The sequence below is a fragment of the Loxodonta africana genome, chromosome 18 (assembly GCF_030014295.1).
Source record: "Loxodonta africana isolate mLoxAfr1 chromosome 18, mLoxAfr1.hap2, whole genome shotgun sequence".
Taxonomy (NCBI): Eukaryota; Metazoa; Chordata; class Mammalia; order Proboscidea; family Elephantidae; genus Loxodonta; species Loxodonta africana.
In genome coordinates, this window is record NC_087359.1 from 24767760 (window position 1) to 24791357 (window position 23598).

Below are 23598 nucleotides of genomic sequence, written 5' to 3' on the forward strand. Positions count from 1 at the left end.
GAGTTACCTCTGGGTAACCAGCGTTTTGGTTAGCAGCCAAACATGTTAATCATTGTTCCACCAGGGACTCCTTGCATGGATATTAGCCCTCAGGAATTAAGATGCTCAGTTTGGAGTATAAGAGTCAACACCAAGTAGCACCTGGACACAAGAAAACATAAGAAAACTGAGACTGGAATCACCACTGTGCCCGACCTCAAAGAGATGCATAGGGCAGAAAAGTGATGCCAAGAAAGTGTGTCCCTCTTGGATTGAAGATCTATGCATTTTAGGAGACAGATCTGCTAGGAGCTTCTAAGAGCCTAAACTCAGAGTCCCTCTTGGAGCTATCCTTTCTCTGGCATAACCCCAAGGGATCAGAGAGGGAACGCCCTGCAGCTCATCCCCAGCATTAACTTGACCTTCCACATTGCAACTCAGCCCTGGGACTCAGCTGGAAGCTGACGCTGGTCTTGAGTTTTCTAATCACGTGCTTTATTTTTGGCAATGTGACTTTTTCTTTCAACTTGTGGTATTAGTCAAGTTGTCATAAATACCTGAGGAATGAGCCTCACCATTCATTTGTTCATTCATAGCTCTCCCCTGTGAGAGAAGAAGCAGACACTCAAGCTTCACGCTAGTTCCCCTGTTGTCATCTCTCATTCCATTTAAGATAGTTCTGTGGACACTAGGTTCAAGCGGAACCAACCCCGAACTTAGTTTTTAATTCATCTTGGCCTTTAGGAGAGCAGTATGAAGTTATGGGCTTGAATACAAATCCACTCTGAACCAAGGATTCTTTTCTGCCTGAAATGTGTATCTGCTAAACCCATTGCCATCGAGTCGATGCTGACTCATAGCGACCCTATAGGATGGAGTAGAACTGCCCCATGGGGTTTCCAAGGAGCAGCTGGTGGATTTGAACTGCCAACCTTTTGGTTAGAAGCTGAGCTCTTAACCTCTGTGCTGCCAGGGCTCCGTGTCTGTTAACTCAGTGCCTTATGTTGGGTGAAAATGGAAACAGATAATTAGTGTGGTTTCCGTCACCAAATCTCTGAGTTGATATCATTTTCCATTGGTTGGGCAGGATCGGGTGGAGCTGGTGGCAGTGAAGGGAAATCTTGCCTTTTAAGTAGGAAAAGATGGACAGTTTTCTCATAGGGAATGATTTTTGTTTTTCAAACAGATATTTGATCTGTAGTGATTCAATGAAAACTGTTTAATGGTTTTTGTTTTTTTGTTTTACAGAAACAAACAATCACTGCTGTCAAAAAAGAGGTAATTAGTTTCCCAAATACCAGCCAAGTTTGATTCTAAATCTGCTAACAAATTACATAGACTTTGGCTGGATGCTCTATACTCTGGAATGAAATGGAAACCATGTGAAATGTTCAAACAATCTTTTCCAAACTGATGGACAGCACAGGATGACAAACCATCTCTGTAAGATCTAAGTGGGGCTAATGCTGAGACCCAGGATAGGAAGCACCGTCGGGAAGTACCCCAACAAGACACAGATCAGCAGGATGGACAGAGGGGGACGTGGGCATGATTGCTATGGCGTGTCCCATAACCACCTCCTACAACTACAGGGCCTTGCAGAATCTATCCAGGGTGGCACATGGCCTGTTTTGGCACATCTTGAGTCTGGGGGTTAAGATAGAACCCTGGTGAGCGTGCACAGTAGAGGTGGGATATGTCAGTGGGTATCTGACCAGGGAAGAAGGTGGTGGAGGAGGGGGATGGCTTGCTCCTGCAGAAGCTGGGGAGCCAGGAAGACTGAGTATGTCACCACTGCTAGGGCCCACTCTCCTCTTCCATCAGCCCCAGGCATGTGAGGGAAAAGCCAAACATTTGCCCCCATGTCTTGGTTTAATGGTCATTGTTTGCCAGTTGTTGTCCAGCCGATTCCAACCACCTGTGTGTCAGAGTAGACCTGTGCTCCATGAGGTTTTCAATGGCTGATTTTTTCAGAAATAGATTGCTAGGCCTTTCTTCCAAGGTGCCTCCAGGTAGATTCAAACCTCCAATCTTTGGGTTAGCAGCCAAGCATGTTAACCACTGACCACCCAGGGACTCCTTAAAGTTCATTAGAACGTTTGTTTTCAGCTAGTGTCTTTCCCAGACCATCACGCGATGGGTTAAGGAGGCCACTAATTTGGAGTTTGCTGTCACCTGTCTACAGTGGACCTGAGCCCTGTTGGTACTAAGGTGGCTGGCTTGAGAGGATGGGGTGGAGTGTTGTGATGGAGAAATGGCCTCTAATTTTGGAGTTCGTATGTAAATATCAGTGTCAGGGACACTCAGGGTGGGGTAGTTGGACATCTTCTAACAACTGTGTCTCTTCCAGATCATGTATTACCAACAGGCCTTGTTGAGGTCCACGGTGAAGTCTTCAGTGTCCCTTGGAGGGTATGTCCCTGATCAGAAAATGTGAGGTTTGAGCAATAGTCAAGAGGAGAACTTTTGCTTTAAGGCAAACTTGACAAGTCACGGACTGGTTTACGATCTTAAAGGCAAAACCAGTGTTGTGTGTACTTAATTTCTAGACCTTCCCTCAGAATAAACCTTCAGATCTCATCTTTTATTAGACAAAATCAGGGGTAGGTGAGGCTCTAAACAAATTCTGGCAGCTTTCTTGGAGTTTCCTTTTACGTGGATAGGGAAGGCGGGAAGAGTTGAAAGTCCATAGATTGGAACATACGTGGATCCAAGATAGACTTTGTTCCTGTCATTAACCATTCTGATTTATTAGGGATATACAAGTTATGTTTACTGGCTCGGTGTATTGTTAAATGTCCATTGTTAATCTTTTATTTAAATGCCATTTAGGATAAATTGGAAATCTATGTTTGATATATTGAACTTCTAGGCTACCTTGATCCAAACAGGACATTATTTGGGAGACATGGCTTTGGATTTTAAAAACTCATGGTGAAATGTAAAAAAGCCATCTTTTAATGAAATAGGTTCAGAGAAATTGCAAAGGGACTGGGTTGGGAGACAAGGTTTAGTTTCACAAGTAGAACAAGGACCACCCAAAAACCAAACCCCTTGCCCTCAGGTCAATTCTGACTCATAGCAACTCTCTAGGACCGAGTAGAACTGCCCACAGGGTTTCCAAAGCTGTAAATCTTCACAGAAGCAGACTGCCACATCTTTCTCCCATGGAGCGGGTGGTGGGTTCAAATCGCTGACCTTTTTGGTTTTCGATTTTAACCATTGAGCCACCAAGCCTCCTTAGAACAAGGGTAGATCTTGTCAAATACCTGCCAGACCAAAGGAATAGTAGAGGGTGTTTCTAAAAAGACAGTAATAACTATGCAACTAAATTGATAAAGGAAAAGAACAAGTTGGTCAATCAACCTATTGATTTAGTCTCTTGGGTGTTGAACTTGTAGGACATCATCTTCCATTTACTTTTCAGGATTGTCAAGTACAGTGAGCAGTTCTCTTCCAACGATGCCTTCATGTCAGGCTGCCTCCCCAGCAATCCTTGGATAACAGATGACACCCAGTTCTGGGACTTAAATGCCAAATTGTATGTATTCAATACATTGTTTTTAACTGCTTTATTGAGATATAATTTACGTGCCATACAACCCACCCATTTAAAGTTTACAATTCAGTGGTTTTTAGTGTATTTACAAGGTTGTGCTACCATCCAAACCCAAACCAAACCTGTTGCTGTAGTCTATTCTGACTCCTAGCAACCCTATCGGACAGAGTAGAACTGCCCCAGACGGTTTCCAAGGTTGTAATTTTCATGGAAACAGACCGCCATAGCTTTCTCCTGTGGAGCAGCTGGTAGGTTCAGCCCGCCGACCTTTTGGTTAGCAGCTGAGCACGTAACCCCTGCACCACCAAGGCGTCTTGTGCAACCATCACCACTGTCTAATTCTAGAACTTTTCCTTCGCCCAAAAAAGAAACACTGTATCCTTTAACCATCACACCTGTATGCCCCCCGGCCCTAGGCAACCACTAATCTACTTTCTGTTTCTATATATTTGCCTATTCTGGACATTTAATATAAATGCAGTCACACAATATGTGGTCTTTTGTGACGAGATTTTTTCACTTAGCATAAATGAAGTAGTTTTACATTAGCATCGTGTTTTCAAGGCTCATCCAGGTCGTAGCATGTGTCAATACTTCATTCCTTTCTAGGGTGGACTAATATTCCATTGTATGGATGTAGATCACATTTTGTGTATCCATTCATCAGCTGATTGACATTTGGGTTGCTTCTACCTTTGGCTGTTGTGAATAGTTCTGCCATGAACATTTGTGTACAGGTTTTTGTGTGGACATATATTTTCTTTTTTGGGGGGTGTATACTTAGCAGTGGCATTTCTGGGTCAAATGTTAACTCTGTGTTTAACAACATATTATTATTATTTTTTTTAACTTTTATTGAGCTTCAAGTAAACGTTTACAAATCAAGTCAGACTGTCACATATAAGTTTATGTACACCTTACTCCATACTCCCACTTGCTCTCCCCCTAATGAGTCAGCCCTTCCAGTCTCTCCTTTCGTGACAATTTTGCCAGCTTCCAACTCTCTATCCTCCCATCCTCCCTCCAGACAGGAGATGCCAACACAGTCTCAAGTGTCCACCTGATACAAATAGCTCAGTCTTCATCAGCATCTCTCTTCTGCCCACTGTCCAGTCCCTTCCATGTCTGATGAGTTGTCTTTGGGAATGGTTCCTGTCCTGGGCCAACAGAAGGTTTGGGGACCATGACCACTGGGATTCCTCTAGTCTCAGTCAGACCATTAAGTATGGTCTTTTTGTGAGAGTTTGGGGTCTGCATTAACAACATATTATCTTTGAAAAGAAAAAAATCATCTTTACAGCTTTGCCTATTTGCTATCTAATTAGAGTAGAAATAAGTTCCTGGAGAGCAGGGATGGAAACCTGCCGTGTTAATTATACCGCTCACTCCTTTGCTCTGTTTATGAATTTTGAATGGTTGTCATTGCCAGTGGTGCTGCTCTGATGGTACAGAAGCCAAGGAGGGGCTGAGTTTGACCCCCCCCCCCCACGCACTGTAGGCATCCTCACCTTTGGGATGGCAACTTTGTTGAGGTGAGGCCAGGGCACTTGTTTGAGGCTGCATTTTCCTATCAAGTGAAGACTTGGCTTGTAGGTTTATGCAGTGATTGGGAGGGTTGGATTGAGCCCTGGACCATAGGACTGATGGAGAGTAGGGGGGCTAAAGCCCCTCACCCCACCCAGTGGCCACCTGGCCCAGCCCTTGTGTCTGCACTGTCTGTTTGATTTACAAATTGCCCGCCCTCCTTGCAGGGTGGAAATTCCAACCAAGATGCGAGTGGAGCGATGGGCCTTCAACTTCAACGAATTAATCCGAGACCCCAAGGGCCGACAAAGCTTCCAGTACTTTCTCAAGAAAGAATTCAGCGGTGGGTTTTTTTTTTTTTTTTTCTTAATAAGTAATGCTTTTTTCTATCTGGCATAGGGTTTTGGGGATTTCTCCACAGATGTTCCTGTGGCTTTGCTTGTGCTTTTTAACAGGAGCTCCCTTTTTCCGCTTTCAGAATCATAGCCGAGTCCAGGGCTCGTGCTTTCCGTGGGTTCAAAGAGGCCCCACGGTCTGGGGAAAAATGGAGTCTGCTCAAAGTCCCTGTGGGCGTTATTCACATTTCCAAGGCTCCACCTGCTCTGTGGAAACCCTGGTTGCCTAGCCGTTAAGAGCTATGGCTGCTAACCAACAGGTCAGAGTTCGAATCCACCAGGCGCTCCTTGGAAACCCTAGGGGGCAGTTCTACTCTGTCCTATAGGGGCACTATGACTTGGAGTCAACTTGACAGCATGGGTTTGGTTTTTTTAATTATTTTTTTTATCTCCTCTGTGCCACCTCTACTTGATCAACTTGATCCTCAGACCACCAGCCCAGGAGCACACCCAGCCCCTGCACTCCCCTTCCCGCCAAGGGCAGCTCCTCAGGAAAACCTAAAAGGAAGGGCAGGGCAAAGGCAAGCTTTCCCGTTTTGTCTCACAGCCTGATTTCCTTCAGCTCAGTGGTTTTCTGGCTGCACCTTCATTGACCTGGGGATCTTTTAACACACATGTTTGCCTGCATCCTATCCCCCCCCAAAAAAACCCATTGCTGTAGAGTCGGTTGCGACTCATAAAACCCTATAAGACAGAGTAGAACTGCCCCATAGGGCTTCCAAGGAGCACCTAGTGGATTTGAACAGCTGACCTTTTGGTTAGCAGCCAAGCTCTTAACCACTACGCCACCAGGGTTTCCATCCCATCCCCTGAGGTCCTTATTTAATTGATTTGGGGTTGGAGCGCTAATGTTTTGAAAATTCCAGAGGTAATTCCGATGCACAGCCACGATTGAGAACCACTGCCTTAGCCCATTGTATGTATAAAAAAACCAGACCAAACCAGTTGCCTTCAGAGTCGATACAGACTCCTGGCGACCCCATCTGTATGGATATACCACAGTTTATTCATTCATCAGTTGGTGGACATTTGGTTGTTTTGACTTTTTGGCTGTTGTGAATGATGCCGCTATGAACATTTGCGCACACGGTTTTGTATGTTCTTTTACTTTTGACCCTGACTTCCTCAGGGCCTCAGGAATGTGAGAATTGTAACGAATGAGTAGGGCCACATTTGCATCCCGCCTCTGCATACCTCATTATGGTGGGTACTTGTGACTTCTTAATTACACAGCACTGAGTACCGTCTCGGAAAACCAAGAGGCCAGATAAGAACCAAGTTCATCAGGCTGCGGATTCAATTGGCTTCACCACCTTCGTTGAAATAGTTACCTTCATGGCATTCATTCAGTTCCCCATTGAGTCCCCAGCCCTGGGGGAGCATCACATCTGTGGCATAGTGGTGAACTCCAGCGGCTAACCAGAAGGTTGGCAGTTTGATTCTACCAGGCGGTCCTTGGAAACTGTATGGGGCAGCTCTACTCTGTCCTGTAGGGTCCCTATGAGTTGGAATTGACTCCACGGCAATGGGTTAGGCTTTTTTTTTTTTTCTGTTTTTGGTACTTAGGCTGCTCACTAGCCAAGACCCAGTTGTCTGTGGGGTTGCTCCTGAAACTAATTCTACTTGACATGCCATTAGCCGGTTTGACTGCTGGTTGTAGAATATTACGTTATGTTGTGGATTGTTGAAAATCCTTCTCCTTGATCAAGCCTAATTGCCATGATATAATAAAACCCAGAAAAGATGGATGGAACAGGGATGGGCCAGAAACAACTGGCAAACAAGTGGATGGGGGTCCATCTAGTGGCCTAGTGGCAAATTACACCCTATCTCAGCCACCCCAGTTGAAAACCAGTTGCGGACAAGTTGACTCCCACTCATGGCGACCCCACTTGTGTTAGAGTAGAACTGTGCTCCCTAGAGTTTTCAGTGGTTGGTTTTCCAGAAATAAATCACCAGGCCTTTCTTCTGAGGTGCCTCTGGGTGGACTGGAACCTCCAACCTTTTGATTAGCAGCGCAGTGTGTGAATCGTTTGCACCACTCAAGGACTCATTATCCCACCTAGACGTTCTTTAATAATGGTGAGAATTCAACAAGAAGATTTCCCTGGATTATTGAAACCCTATTAATGTCAACTTCTTCATCAGGCTCCTGAAGCCTTGGGTATGAACAGGACAGATAAATCACCAGTTTACCAATATAATTTAAAACATTAAAAAAATTATTTTAATATATAAGATATAATTCACATATTATAAAATTCACCCTTATAAAGTATACAATTCAGTGGCTTTTTAGTATAGTCACAAACTTGCACGACCATCACCACTTGTAATAGCAGAACATTTTCGTCACCCCCAAAAGAACCTTGTAACCATCAGAAGTCACTCTCCACCCTACCCCTGACCCTCAGCCCTAGGCATCCACCCATCTACCTTCTGTCTGTATAGATTTGCCTGTTCTGAACATTTCGTATAAATGGAATCATGGACTATGTAGCCTTTGTCTTCTTTCACTTAGCATACTACTCTCAGTGTTCATCCATGTTATAGCATGTATCAGTACTTTATTCCTTTTTATGGCTGAATAATATTCCATTGTGTGGATATATCACATTTGTTTATCCATTCTTCCGTTGGTGGACATTTGGGTTGTTTTGACCATTATGAATGATGCTGCTATGAACGTTTGTGCACAGGCTTTTGGGTGCACTTTAATTTTAACCCTAAGCAAGTAACTGACTTTTGCTATGGGCAAGAGGGTCTGCGTTGCACTTGATGTACAATTGGCTGGCTGTTTACTTACACCAGGGATCTCAGTCCTGTGAACACCCTGAAGTTCATGGTGAAGAGGAAGAGCCTCTATAGAGTTACAAACACAATTGTCCAGACTTCTCTAGTATGAAATACAGGGAGCTTTCCAGAAAATACCGTGGCTCCTTCCCTCCAGGAGTATCTTGTCTAATCTCACATGTGTCCTGGATTATTTTGCAGAAGAAACAACTTTCTCCAGGCCAGGGAGCTGAACCTACCCTAGCTGACTCTTTTCTTTCTTCTTTTCTTCTCCCCACTTGTTTCCTGTCTGGCTTTTGTCTGCGTGGACTCCTCCTCCCTATGCAGGGGAGAATCTGGGATTCTGGGAAGCCTGTGAGGACCTGAAGTACGGAGATCAGTCCAAGGTCAAGGAGAAGGCAGAGGAGATTTACAAGTGAGGATTAGCCAGATGGTTGGAGAAGCCTCCCCTTCAGCCTCCCCGGGTTTGGTTTGAGGTTGGAGATGGAAAGGGGGGTGCCACACCCGGGTGGCTGCCTGAGCTTTTGCAGCACTGGTCACTACACACCTTACCACTGTTCTGCAGGGTTTGGGAGTTCCTCTGAAGAACACCTGGTGAGACATGTGATGTTCTTTTGGACTTTTGGTGTCCTTCCTTTAACGGATCCAGGCTGGACCATTCCAGTTTGCTGACAGGAGCTCACAGTTTTGAAGGACTAGCTTGGGCCCTCACTTGCGCTCATACTTAGAGCCTCCCATACCCTTGTGCAAAACTGACCACCTTCTCACCCAGGGAGGGACTCTGCACACCAAGAGAAACGGGGTGGGGGGACTCTGTGGGCCCAGGAAGCGCTCATGACGCCCTTGCCTAGAGTAACTGGTGCCCGACTGCCTCGTACACAGAGACACGCGCACAGCTCCTACTTCCAAGTCTGCTGCAAGGGACATGGCGCCATCACGTCTACATCAGCTTCCTCCCTGGCTCCCAGTGACGTGAATCTTCCTTTGAATTCCAAAAATTTTCACCTTTTCCTCTGGAGGGTGGGAAAGTACCCATGTGACTCTTTCTAACCTCTAGTGGGTCCATATTGAAAGTACTGGTAGAGCCCTGAGTGCCTGAAATGCCAGGAGCGCCAAGGACTCAGGGAGGGAGGTCGATACTGGGTTTAGCTGGGGAATTGGCCTGTATGCCCAAACTTCCAGGTGTTGCGACTATGGGATGCCCCCCAAGTCAGTATTTCAGATTTGTCGCTGAACACACTTAGACTGGGCCCAAAGGGGAGCTGAGACCCCAGAACGCCTCTGGTGAGTAAGAAGTCTGAAGATGTCAGGCTGGAGGTGGGGTTCTTCATCCTAATGGCTAGCACATACCCGTACTGGGCTTACCCCACTTTCCTTTTGCTCTCTCTTCTAGAAGTTGGGAGCCTTAAAGTTAAATATTTCCATTCCCAGTAGTAGCATGGCGGTTCTCTTGCTTTTAGGGAAATGTATCTGACAACTTGTTAAACATTTTTCACCACATCAGTTGCCGTTGGTCAACTTGAACTCATGGCCACCCCAGGTGTGTCAGAGCAGAACTGTGCTCCACAGGATTTTCAATGCTGGTTTTTCAGAAGTAGGTCGCCAGGCCTTTCTTCTCAGGCACCTCTGGGTAGACGTGAACCTTGAGCCTTTTGGTTAGTAGCCAAGCATGTTAACCGCTGGCAAAATCTTTAGTGTCTCCTAAAAAGGGACCCCCACCTTGGATAACCTGGGTCAGGTCAGCTCCTCCCTTCCGAGCAGTTGACAACTTTTCATTAACGGACTTGGGTTTAGATACCTTTGCTAAGATTTTCCTCCCACCCCAGGCTATTCCTGGCCCCAGGGGCAAGGCGATGGATAAACATAGACGGCAAGACCATGGACATCACGGTCAAGGGGCTGAGGCATCCCCATCGCTATGTGCTGGATGCTGCACAAACCCACATCTACATGCTCATGAAGAAGGTAAGTTGGGTCTGTGCTGAGGATATGTGTGTACCAGGAAGCCCTTCCATTTCCAGAGGCCTGGGAACCTCTTTAGATTTAGAATAGAGAGAAGCAACATCTGGCCATCCCTTCATCTGTGTCGGGACATAAAGTCGTGAACTGTCTCTTCCACCACCCACTGGGCTGGAGCCCCCGTGGCTCCCTGGCTGGGGAAGACCACTTGGGGACGTTGCCTGCATTCTCTCTCTCTGCAGTAATAATGCCAGTAGTAATAATGACTGGTGGTGCAGTGGTTAAGTGCTCAGCTGCTAACTATAAGGCTGGCAGTTCGAACCCAGCAGCTGCTGCATGGAAAAAGATGTGGCAGTCTGCTTCCATCAAGGTTACAGCCTTGGAAGCCCTGTGGGGGCAGTTCTACCCTGTCCTATAGTGTTGCTACAAGTCGGAATCAACTTTACAGCAATGGGTTTTTGGTTTGGTTGTTGTCGTCAGTTGCCATTGCACGACCCCGACTCGTGCCAACCCCGTGTACAACAGAACGAAACGTTGTCAGTGCTGTGCCGTCTTCGTGATTGTTGGTATATTTGAGTCTGCATTACAGCCAGCCCTTTCTTCAGAGGTGCCTCTGGGTGGACTCGAACCACCAACCTTTCTGTTAGCAGCTGAGCCTTTCACTGTCTGTGCCACCCAGGGGTTCTATCCCTAGAGTTTTGGACTCAGCAGGTCTGCAGTAGGCTCCAGGAATGTGCATTTCCAAGAAGCTCCCAGGTGAAATGAATGCTCCTGGCCCAGAGGCTGCACTTGAGAACTGCTGCTGTAGATGCTATCTGATATAAATGCCTTTCACACAAGGAGCCATTTTCTCTTAACATTGCCATCGTACTGTCCCGGGGGGAAAGCTTGAAAACAGCGAGCATATTCCTTTGATTTGACACTTTCCCTCTCGTAATTACTGTTTTTTTCTTTTGTTCCCGCTAGGATTCTTATGCTCGCTACTTGAAATCTCCGATCTATAAGGAAATGCTGGCCAAGGCTATTGAGCCTCAAGAAACCACTAAGAGAAGGCAAGTGGAATTGTCTGTAATTGCTGGTTGCCCGCTGTGGAGTTTACAGAAAACGAAAGGTCTCTTTCAACCAAATCACTGTTATTGAGATATTTGCTTGATGAAAATATTGAGGCCTGGGAAGTATTGCTCGCTTAGGGAATGATGGCCTCATTTGCTTCATAATGCCCTAAAATCACTCTAGCAAGATTTCCGAGTAATTACTGCCAATAACATTGGTTTCCCTAATGTTGATTTGAAAGCGTTTTGACTATCAGAATGATAAATGACCCTTATCACAAATGCAAGCCTCTTATTGGCTGTTTAATTGCTCCCCTTTTCTACTTCCAACAGATACAGGGAAATTGATTTAGCTTCATCCCGGTGTCCTTGTAATGTCCCAAGACCTTAGAGAGAATAGCAGACGGCACCCCAAAAGAAAACGCCAGGCCATTAGGGGAAATAAACAGTAACAGCCCGAGTATTCTTGCTGCCTCAGGGGACTGCCATTGAGAAGTCTGCTAACTTGCCCAGTCTCACTTTCCTCACTGGGGATGTAGGTCATTTCGCCTTGCAGAACCATTGGAACCAAGGATGAAATAATGTTCCGAGGGGCAGTTTGAACTCTTTTTGGCAAAAAACAAACACAAACAAACCAACCAATCAAAAACTCCATAGGGATTGAAGATTCAAAACAGTAACCAAACGACAAGTTGAACAAAGCCAGGGGACTTTGGCAGAGGTTTTCATAGCATCGGTTGCATGTCCCCCCAGGGTTGGTAAATGTTCCCCTGTTTGCTGGCTCAGCCCACGCTGGGCTCTTTTCCAGCGTCTTCAGTCAATTCAAAAGCGGGGGAGGGTGATTAGGCCAGAGCCTTTATCAAAGGAGCTTAAAAAAAAAAATCCCAACTTGGTTTCATTCTTGAGAATAATGGTCCTGTTATGAAAAGGACAGAAAGGAAGCCTTTGTGGTGTCATTCTACTAGGTTTATGTGTAAGGACAGGAGTTCAGTGTCCCTGGGGACTTGAAAGCTTCTCCCTTAAGCCACAAGAAAGGGCCCTAATAGCTCCAGACATTCTGCCAGAAAGTAGTGGGGACGGAAGAGGAGTCTCGCACTTCTCTCTCCAGACAGTTTCTAAGCTGGGGCAGGCATGAGAACTCAGCTGGGATCCTTCCTGGGGCAGACCAGGTGCTTTGAGTGCTGGGGTGGCATCGGACCTCTGGCAGAACGCTTGGCTTTGCTGTGGGGTATTGCAGTCTGGTAATGTGCCTTTGTCAAGTGTGAAGCTCAAAAAGTGTACCTGTGGGAACTGCAGTGAATGGGAGTCTGTGCTATGACCATCAGGTGTAAGACAATGTGTAAAAGTAAATTTTTCCAGGACAAGTCAAACCTAGCTCCAAGCTTCGTCCTTGGTGGGGCTGGTGAGAGACCCAATACCAGGCATTACTGGTGTGAGGGAGCCCTTCTTCTCCCTCAGGAAGATACCACAGTCCTTGGGGGCTTATGTAGTCTGGAAATTTGGTGTCGGTCCAGGGTATTCAGTCTGCCATTGCTGGTTGTTTTCCAAGCCTATGGCACCCTCAAAGGTGGGAGGCTTCGCCACTCACAGCCTCTGCAAAACTCAGACATCTGGAGCTTGGCCCTCACTCCCAAGGCTGTGGTAGAGAGAAGCTGGTCCCAGGAATCTATGTTTGTTTCCAGCCAGAGAGTCTGCCACCCTCCAGAGTACTGTGTTTGAGTAGGGAACAAGTCCAGCTCCGGCCCCTTCCCTCTTTCTCTGCCCATTGGGACCTAGCCTCTTGGACAGTCTTTTCTTCCTTCTGGAGCCTTGGAAACAAAAGCTCTAACTCTCCTCTGGGGTAAGAACCCTAGGCTTTCAGTCCCCAATTCCTCCTTGCCCCCTTTGTCTGTGAAGAGCCTACAGGAAGTTAAGGTACCAAGTTGACTTCTAAGTACGGCAGAGGGTGTGTCTGTAATCTTCAGACCAGAAGAATCTCACCTAACCTACCAGTATCCAGTTGCTGCTGATTCAACTCATGGAGTCCCCATGTGTGTCAGAGTAGAACTGTGCTCCATAGGGTTTTCAGTGGCGTATTTCTTAGAAGTAGATTCCAAGCTTTCTTTTGAGGTGACTCTGGGTAGACTCAAACCTCCAGCCTTTGGGTTAGCAGCTGACTGAGGGCATTAGCCATTTGCATCACTCAGGGACTTCTGCCTAACCTAACCAGAAATCTGAAGGGAGTTGTTACTTCCTCTGTTCCCATCCCCCAAAGAGGGGAAAAGAGCTAAGGTTGAACACACTGTCTGAGGACCCCACTTGAGGTTCTCCTGGAGAATGAGGGGAACAATTCCAGGTGTGGCCTTCCAGCCCCACCCCGCACAGGAGTCACTGAGTCATTCGGGGAAGCAGTGTGACTTTCTGCCAACTGCCAATCCTGTCCTTTCCAGCTCGAGTCTCCTGTTTATGCGGCGCCACCTCCGCTCCAGCCCAAGCCCCGTCATCCTGAGGCAGCTGGAAGAAGAAGCCAAGGCTCGAGAAGCAGCCAACACTGTGGACATCACCCAGGTCATGAGCAAGCTGGACCGTAGGAGCCAACTCAAAAGGGAGCTGCCTCCTAAATAAATCTACAATCCTGGGGGTGGGGGAAAGGTGTGTGGGAGAGCCAAACAAAGGTAGGGTCAGAGTCTTGGGGAGTCCATTCCCCCACTCCCCGGTAGTAGGGCAGTGAAGTCATCGGATTCATCCTGTATTCCCCTGACATCCTGTACTGAGTCAACTTCCCAATACCATAGCAACTAGAGCTAGTTCTCCCACTTCAACTCACCAAGGGATGGGGTTGGTCAGTGATGGGGGAGGGGGTGTCACCTGGCTCAGTTGCTATGTGACCATCTATTTTCCCTTAGGGAGTTCTCGAAGTGAGAATAATAGAGGAAACAGGCTGGTTTGTGTGCCAGCATTTGATTTGGGAAAATTAAAGCGAACGTGTCTCCTCAGCCTCAAGGTATTGCCCTTTTAGGCATGTTTGTTTAGAATAATTTTATGAAGTTCTTCATTCCATGCTCTCAATTTAGACTTATTTCTAAAATAGTCTTTGAGATCCCTTCAAGGGGCTAGTTGCAGGGCTCCTTGAACTTTCTCTGGCATCCTCTGTTATACCTGCTAAGACATTTCTCTTGTTGAGCTTGTTTTTAATCACATTTACTTGAGGGTTGGTGGGCTGTCTCATTCCTTCTTGCCTCCCAACCCCTTTATACATGCTGGGGGAATGAATGGCTGATGGGAATGAAGGACTTAGGCCTGAGACCTCTAGAGTAGTCAAGGTAAATGGCCCTCTGAGGAGCAGCTTTTAGACTCAAGAACAAAGGTGCTGATGTCTTCATTCATAGGAAGAGGACATCTGTGACATTTTCAAGATGAGTCGAACTCAAAGATAATACTCTCATGGATGTTTCCTAGATGTTGATGCTTCCTTCTTCTGCAGCTGTAGCCCAGGCCCATCCTTATGGTCAGGAGTGGATGGAGAGGACAGTACAAACTTTTACCTTGGGACACCTGGAAAGAAATTCTCAAAATTAGGCTTACTCCATACAACTGTGTATGGAGATAGAACAAGCAAATGAGCAAAAGATCAACCTTGCACAGCTGGAAGACTCATTCACTGAGCACATTTATTGAGTGCCTGCTACGTGCCAGGCATTGGATAAAACAGGCATGGTCCCTGTCCTTGTGGAGCTTGTAGTCTAGGACTGACAATGAAAATTCAGCAAGCTATATCAGTTAGCTGCTGCTGTATAACAAAAAACCATGACGTGACAATGGCATACAACAAGTGTTTGTTGCTTGTGCATATAGGATCATCTAGGAGGCTCTGTTGATCTTGGCTGGGCTCACTCACATGTCTGTGGGTTGGCTCCTGCTGGTTGATCCACAGTAGCCTAGGCTGAGAAGAGTGGGATGATTCTATTGTATTTCATGTGTTTCTCATCCTCCCAACAGGCTGGTCTGGCCGTAATTCCATGGCAATGGCAGACTTGCAAGGGACCAAGTGGAAACACATACGGCTTCTTGAGGTCTAGGCTTAGAACGTATCTCTTCCATCTCATTTCATTGGCCAAAAAAAAAAAAAAAAAGCACAAAGACAGCCTAGATTTAAGGGCTGGGAAATGGTCTCCATCTCTTTAGTGAGAAAAATTGCAAAGCGACGTGGCAAAGGACATGGAGACAAGGAAGGGTGAAGAATAAGGTCATTGTTGCATTCAACAACATAAACACATGCGTGATAAAACCTGTAGAATGTGTTAGAAAGGAAACAAACACAATGCTGTGATAGGGAAGATTGGAGGAATAGTATAGATTAAGGAGGCCTCTCTGAAGAGGTGAGAAATAGTTGGCAGTACCAAGGATGTGGGCTAGGCAAGGAGAGCTTTCCAGGCAGAGGGGGTGAAGGCCCCAAACTGGTAAATCATTCAGAGTGAACTGAAAGACCAGGTGAATGGAGCCTGGTAAACAACGAGGCTATGGTACAAGATGAGGTTAGAGAGGTGGGCAGGGGCCAGATCACTGAGGACCTTCTTGGACATTGTGAGGAGTTTGTGGCCATTGGTTTCGTGTTAGCAGAATGATTCCAATCCAAAATATGGGAGCTTACTTTCCTGAATTTCACTATAGTCTTAGACTAGTTTATACTCTGAAAGAGCATGGTGAGACACACTTTGTTCATCTCTCTTTTGAAGAATGTTGGAGTCCCCCAACTCTGGAAGGTACCCCAAGCACACATTTCAGGTAATGAACCCTTGTAAACTGAGGAACTTGAAGAGAGAGGGACCATGTCTACCTCACTATCCACTTGGAGTCTGATGCCTGAGGTCTAGCAGGTTCTCCATAAACATGTGTTGTATGCATGCATGCATTTGTAAATAAGTGAATGGGTGGAAAGAGCCCTGGATTTGAAAAAGGTCTCCTGGGCTCTGGTGCTGGCTCTACCCTAGTCATATTGTCTTAGCAAGTCACTTCATCTCTCTGTTTCCTGTTTATGAAATGAGGGGTTGAAACCAGATCCACATTTCTCAAAATGGACTTCGTGAATCCTAGCGAGTACTCAACCTGGGGCATCAATTTTATTTTAAAATTTAGAATAAGAGGAAAGTTAGGTTAATTTTTAAAATTTCATATGAAAATAATCATGAATATATTATGAAATAGAATACAATATGTACATGAATTTTTTACGATAAAATTGGAGACATCAAAGACATTTCCTGCTTGGCTGTGGCAGGTTCAGGCTTGGTTCTCAGACTCCTGGGGGAGCATGTTTACTCAGCTTTCCTGCTGTTTGGCATACTTTAGTGGGGAAGTTTGGGAAGCATGAAGTCAGAGAATATTTACTGTCTCTTCTAGTTACTCCATATGAGCTGATATCACACACCTTAAAAAATGGTGGTGGTGGGTATTAAATATATCTTCACGGCATGGACTATGTCTTATTCATCTTTTGTTCAACCACCCACCACTCCACTCCCTACAGGTTCCTAGCTCTGTGGCAGGCACATAGGAGGTCTTCCCCAAACATTGATGGAATACCTACTCAATGTCAGACACAAAGATACCGCAATCTAATGGCAGACTCAGGCATGTAAACAAAGTAGGTGGTCATTCTTTACTGACAACTACCGAGCAAAAAGAGAAATGGGTTGGTCTTAGAGTTCTATTGTGTGATGAAACAAAACATTCAAGTTCTTCTTGACCTAGATTCTCCCTCCACCTCTGGCCCTCAACAAGAAGTTAAAAATGTGATTCTGGAGAGAGATATTTCTCTACCATTCAGTCCTGTTTTAGGCACAGGGAATACAGAATTGAATAAAACTGTCAAAATCTGATTTCATGGCATTTACATTCGAAAGCAGGTTTGAGTGATTCTGAGTTATGGAAAGGGAGAGATTTTAGATGGGTTCATTCACATGAAAGTGGTTGTTGGAGCTGTGAGAGTAGATGAGAACTCAAGGGGGGGAGGGTGGAGAGCAGGGGCAAAGAAGGCCAAGAGAAATGTTGGAGAAGCCACATTTTAAAAGTTCAAGAGAAGGGAGAGCTGAGTAGAGAGAGAGAGAGAGAGAGCTGTTAGAACGTGTCTCTGAAGAGGTGAGGGTAGGACGTGAATCGGTGGTCAACAGTGTTGCAGTGGAGACAGTTGGTGCTCACTAAATATTACGTGTGCACCATTGCATTTCCCAGACTCCTGTGCAGTTAGGTTGGGGCCATGTGACTAGTTCTGGCCAACGGACTATGCTGAAGCTGTTGAGAGCCTGATGATCCACCTCCATCTCTCTCTCTTTTTTCTGCTGTGGTGACTTTGGAGTCCACATTATCTTCCACATAGCACAACCACAAGATGGAGGAGGCCACCTGGCCCTTCATACTGGACTTTATGTCAACAAACAGTGGACCTGTATTGTATGAAGTGCCTGAGAGTTTGGTGTCACTGAAGCATAGCTCATCCTGTCCTGACTAATGAAATGTCAAAGGCTGTGGGAGTTGAGTATATTGAGGACTAAGAGGCCACTGGGCTTAGCAGTCAGGAAACCACTTGAGAGATATGAGTGGGCGATTTCTTTGAAATAGGGTAGAAGCCAGGTTTCATGGGGATGAGAGCGAATATGTTGGGACAGTGGGAAGGGACTAGTAGGAGGCGCCATGTATACTGCATGCCCAACCTGAATGCTACCTTCTCCTCCCCTCTTGCTCCCAGGAAGTGTGAGTTCAGGTGGCCACGAGGTCTCCTGAGAATTTTAGCTGCTTTCCAAGGACAGATAAGGAATTGCATGTCTGCGCCCCTCTGCTTTGCCTGCCATTAAAAAGCCCGTGCTTGTGTTCTAACGTCGACATGCCTCTCCATTTCATGCTCTTGTCCCCTTGCACAATAAAAAGGCAGAACAGAAAAAATTCAAGCCCTTCGTCACTGTGTCTGTGTCGTGTCACATTTCTTTGCAGCGTGTCTTGCATGCCATGGCTTTTCTGCTTCACAGGGTGGGGTGTGGGCTGGAGGGCCTGGGTCTCTGAGAACACGCCCCATGCCTCTGTGGGAGGGCCCAAGCCCAGGGCTTCTGGTGCTCTGGTAGGAGGGGCTAGAAAAGGCATCCTGCTTAGCGCTTCCACAGCCAGTTGGGGTAGTGGCTGTTAGCCCAGAAGAAACGACTGTCTCAGGCCAGGTAAGTGAAGCAGAACAGTGGCCACCTTCCTTATACGTCCTGTCATTTATCCCAGGAAGCATACGGTCTGGAAAAGAGTAGGTTCTGGTAGAGGAGTGAGGTGGGGAGAGGAAGATAGGGAGGAGGGTGGAAGGAAGGCACAGAATTGGGGGCGGGCATGGAGTGGCGAAGGAGCCCTGGTGGTGCAGTGGTTAGGTGCTTGACTGCTAACCCAAAGGTCAATGGTTTGAACCCACCAGCCACTCTGTGGGAGAAAGATGCGGCAATCTGCTTCCGTAAAGATTTACAGCCTTGGAAACCCTATGGGGACAGTTTTACTCTGTCCTGTAGGGTCGCTGTATGCTGGGAATGGCTCAATAGCAATGGGTTTGGTTATTTTGGTTTATAGAGTGACTCACCCAGTCATTTAGCTGTGTCATTTTGGACAAGTTGTGTCACTTCCGTGGACCTCCATTTCCCTAGTGTGAAGTGGGGTTTATAACAAAAGTTCACTGCAAATTCTGAATAAGTGGGATTCTAGTTAATGGACCAGGAGGTCTTCAGCCAATTGTTGGAGGGGAATTTTAATGCCTTTCTATCTCTCGTTTTCCAATTTTGATATTGTGGCCCACGCTATAGGACCCCAATGTCTTGTCTCAACCCTATAGGTGATGGGATGGCAATGTGGGCCAGTGGGAAAAGCAGGAGCTTTGGGCCTGCACAGACCTGGGCTTGGATTCCCATTTGGTCACTGTTATCTATTGCTGTGTAACGAATTACCACAAGTGTTGAAGCTTGAAACAACACCCATTTATTAGCTCACAATTGTCCAGGTAAGATTTGGTTGGGTTCTATACTCAGGTTCTCACACTCAAGGTGACTATCAGATTGTGTTTTCATCTCTGCGATCTTGGGAGGAATCCACTTTCAAGCTCAATCACATTGTTGGCAGGATTCAGGTCCTTGGGGTTTTAGAACTGACAGTCCTGTTTCCTTGTTGGCTGTCAGCCAGGGCCACTCTCAGCTCTTAGGAGTTGCCCACATTCCTTGCCATGCAGCCCCCTCCATTTTCAAAGCCAGTAGTGGAGAATTTCTCCCTCTCATTTTTTTAAAAATATCTTTTTTATTTTGGTGAAAATATACGCAGTCATATGCCATCTCAATAGTTTCTACATGTACAATTCAGTGACATTGATTACATTCTTCAAGTTGTTCAACCATTGTCACCCTCCTTTTCTGAGTTGTTCCTCCCCCATTAACATAAACTCACTGCCCCTTAAGTTTCCTATCTAATCTTTCCAGCTGCTGTTGCCAATTTGATCCCGTATACACAGATCTTAAAAGAGCCCAGTGCTCAAAGCAGACATTCTTGACTAGTTAAGCTAGACTGTTGTTTGGTTCTAAGAAGACTTCAGGGGATATTTTTTGTTTAGGGTTTAAAGATTATCTCAGGACAATAATTTTTGGGGTTCATCCAGCCTTCGTAGTTCCAGAAAGTCTAGATTCCATGAGAATTTGAGTTGTGCAACCATTCTCGCCCTCCTTTTCCAAATTGTTCCTCCCCTATTAACATAAACTCCCTGCCCCCTAAGCTTCCTATCTCACCTTTTGAGTTGCTGTTGTCAGTTTGATCCCATATAGATAGTTCTTTATTATTTTTTTATTAAAATTTTTTTTTATTATACTTCAGGTAGAGGTTTACAGCTCAAGTTAGTTTCTCATTCAACAATTTATACATATTATTTTGTGACATTTCTCTCTCATGTGTTTAATCTCTCCGACTTCTTCTGTCTCTGATATCTAGACCCAGATTTAAAGGGCTCATGTGGTTAGATCAGGGCCACCTGAGTGATCTCCCTTTTAAAAGTCAACTCTACCAGCCCACCTAATCCCATCACATTCACAGTTCACATCCACACACGGGGCAGCTGCGGGGAATCTTTGGGGTCATCTTAGAATTCTGCCTCCTAGTCCCTTAAATAGTTGTGAGAGCCTGGGGAGGGAGTCAGCCTCCCAAAACCCAATTTCATCTTCTCTAAACTGGGATGGTTATAAGGATTTGCAGTGCGCCTAGCGCATAATAGAGCTTAATAAATTATAGGGCCATCCTCTTTCACCTAACAGTTGTCTTTCAAACCCTTCACCAGGGTCCAGCCCTCATCTTGTCATTACAAAGGCACTGCTCTCCTTAGGTGGTGTCCCGGGGAAACACACCTCCCTATGGGATGGGAGCCGAGGGGAGGCGATTAGAAGCACAGTGCAAAACTGCTTTGACTTGCTGGGTACAGCAGTGACCTTGGGTGTTTGTTAGAAAATGCTTTCTCTAAATTGCACTCCAAGATTCTCCTTAAGTGGGCCTGGGACAGGGCCCAGATTTCTGTTTGTAACAAGCATCCCGGCTGGTTCTGATGCAGGTGGCCTGCAGGCCACATTGAGAAATCCAGTGTGCCGTTATGAGCCCAGAATCTGGAGTCAGCAAACTTGGTGTTAAAGACTGCCCCAGCATTCCCACAGGGTGCCCTTGGGGAGTTGCTTGGCCTCTTGAAGCACTAATTTCCTTATTTGTGAAACGGGCTCATAATAACTGCTTCACAAAGTGGCTGTGAGGAGTCAGTGCAATAATCCCTGTAAATGGTTCAATTGCATTTGCTAAATTCTTACTGTTTTAATAATAGTAATAATTATTATAGCCCAGCGTCCCCTGGCCTTGCTTGGCCTTGGCTCTGGTTTGCTGGCTGTGGGAGTCTGTGCAACGGGACAGAAGCAGGTTTCTGAGCTGCTGTTTCAGATGGAATCTTGTTTGAAGTTCAGGGAGCTGGTGGGAGAGAAAGGAGACATCCCAGCTCCAGCCCTTTGTGGCCTCCTTGTCTTGCTCTTCCTCCAAAGCCTTCCTTGGGTTCATCTGCCTTTCCGTCCAGTGTCCTGGAGATCAGGCCAGGCTCTGCAGAAGCAAGCAACCTCCTGGTCAGGGCCCGGGGCTGCACTCCTCTAGCCCTGGGGCTGTTACTAGGCCTGGGGGCAGGCAGGCCCCTCTGAGCAGGACTCTGTGTGGCTGTGGCAGTTTCAAAGAGAGTTTGTTCTTCGCTGAAGTCATTTCCAATTCTCTCTTGGTGGCAGTGTTGATACATCTGTCCAGGAGCCCCCAGGACCAACTCAGGCCCCCAGCTCCCTCACGTTGGGCTTTGATGTGGCCACAGAAGGCTCCAGAGGGGACACAGCAGACCAGGCCAGTGGGCCCTTGTGCTCTGTGAAGGGAAGACAGGTTGAAAGAAGAGAAAATCTCCAAAATTCTGAATTTCTTCTGTCAGTTCCGACAAAGTTTTCTCCAGCTCCTTCAGCTGAGAACACACCGGGTCCACCATCCCTGCCCGAAAGCTCTAAGGCCTGGGACCTGGTGGCCCAGGGAGGTTTAAACACTCCCTCTTTCTCCACTGAACCCTCCCTTATTCCTGTATTTCCTCAGTTTCCTTCTTCCCACCATCCCCAGCTTCCATACCCAGCCTCTCTTTCGGCTGCCCCTAGTCTGCCTGAGCTGACGCATGGGAAGGTCTGGGGCTGGACCATCCCCAAGGTGTGGTCCGTGCAGACATGAGCAGGGGTCCAGAGCATGTTGGGTGGTCTCAGGACTGAAGGAATCAGCAAAACATGAGGCGACTGTTTCTGTCCCCCTGTTGCTCTTAGTCCTTACGTGGGGGGAGCAAGGGTGGGGAAGGGGTGAGACAGGGTGTGATACTAAGCATTGATCATTTGGGGACTGGTATTGAGGGGGCAACCAGGAACTCTGATTGGCCACACTACAGCATCCCAGGCCTAGCAGAAGGCCAGTTTGTGCCTTGGGTGCAACTGCCTGTACTTGGGGACAGCAGCTAGAACTCAGGGATCAGCAGGTCCGTGGGCAGGAGGTTCGGTGTGGCCGCACCTTTGTCACAGGCAGCTTTGGCACCTTTTCCAGTTCCCCAGGAGGCAGCCATGCCAGGCCTGCTCTCTGAGCCGTGGAGGGTATTAGGGTAGCGAGGCAGCCTCACCGCATCTGCCAGGCCACATAGCTCACCACTGGGCTCTCTGCTTTCCTCTCCACAGCGGCACCAGCACACCACTCCCAGCCCCCACCTGGCTGTGTACACCGGGACCTGTGTGCCTCCCTCGCCTTCCAGCCCCTTCTCCTCATCCTGCCGCTCCCCGAGGAGGCCCTTCCCCTCACCTGGCCGCTTCCGACGGCCCAGCAGCACCATCTGCCCCTCGCCCATTAGGGTGGCCTTGGGCAGCTCCCTCGGCCTGGAGCAGGAGGGTGAGACCAGCAGGTCCAGTGTCTGCCGTGGGCCTTCCGTCGCCGAGGGCAGCGAGGCCTCCGTGGACTCGGAGCTGAGCTCAGGCTGCCCCCAGCCCCGCGCCCAGCCCAGGGCGCCACCCAAGGCCCGCGTGGCTCTGTCCTTCAGCAGGTTTCTGAGGCGCGGCTGTTTGACCTCACCCGTCTTTGCCAGGCTCTCACCTAAGTGCCCCCCTGTGCCTCACGGCAAGGTGCAGCCCCTGGGGGATGGGGGCCAGCAGCTGTCCCGGCTGAGACCCAAAAAGGTGGCCAAGTAAGAACCAGAAGGGGTGGTGCTCTGTGTGTACGTGTGCATGCATGTCTACGATTCTGTGTGTGTGTATGTACGTGTGTGTGTGCATGTATGTCTGTGAATGTGTGTGTGTGTCCATGTTTTGTGTGTCTGTGTGTGCATGTTTTGTGTGTCTGTATGTGCATGCATGTGTGTCTGTGTGCTACTTTCTGTATGTATGGGTGTGTGTGCATGCGTTTGTACGTATGTCTCTGTAGTGCATGTGAGTCGTAACTCTGTGGTGTGGCCGTGGTCTAGAACTTGGGGCAAGCGGAGTGGTGGTGGTAGTGAGAATTCTGGGGAAGCAGATATCACACACAGGCTGTTCATATCCCTGGGCTGCTGGAAATCGGAACAGGTGTGTTTTTATTTTTTCCATCCTTTTTTTTTTCCTTCTACGTTCTTCTGTGTCTGTATGTCCCTGGGTGGCGCAAATGCTACTAACCGAAAGGTTGGCAGTTTGAGTCTATCCAGAGGTACCTTAGAAGAAAGGCCTGGCTATCTACTTCCGAAAAATCAGCCATTGAAAATCTTGTAGAGCACAGGTCTACTCTGGCACGCATGCGGTCGCCATGA

At 47.2% G+C, this 23598-nt stretch overlaps 1 protein-coding gene across 2 annotated transcripts in view; it reads left to right on the forward strand.

The window, feature by feature from the left end:
- The window catches only part of RGS9 (regulator of G protein signaling 9), a 68548-nt gene that overhangs the window by 43252 nt on the left and 1698 nt on the right, over positions 1-23598 (forward strand). For both annotated transcript variants that reach the window (XM_064270853.1, XM_064270854.1), the window contains exons 10-18: positions 1228-1257; positions 2330-2391; positions 3407-3520; positions 5290-5405; positions 8578-8665; positions 10077-10215; positions 11176-11261; positions 13691-13808; positions 22505-23004. In XM_064270853.1, coding sequence (XP_064126923.1) covers positions 1228-1257; positions 2330-2391; positions 3407-3520; positions 5290-5405; positions 8578-8665; positions 10077-10215; positions 11176-11261; positions 13691-13808; positions 22505-23004 — 1253 coding nt within the window. The remainder of the gene's footprint in view (positions 1-1227; positions 1258-2329; positions 2392-3406; positions 3521-5289; positions 5406-8577; positions 8666-10076; positions 10216-11175; positions 11262-13690; positions 13809-22504; positions 23005-23598) is intronic.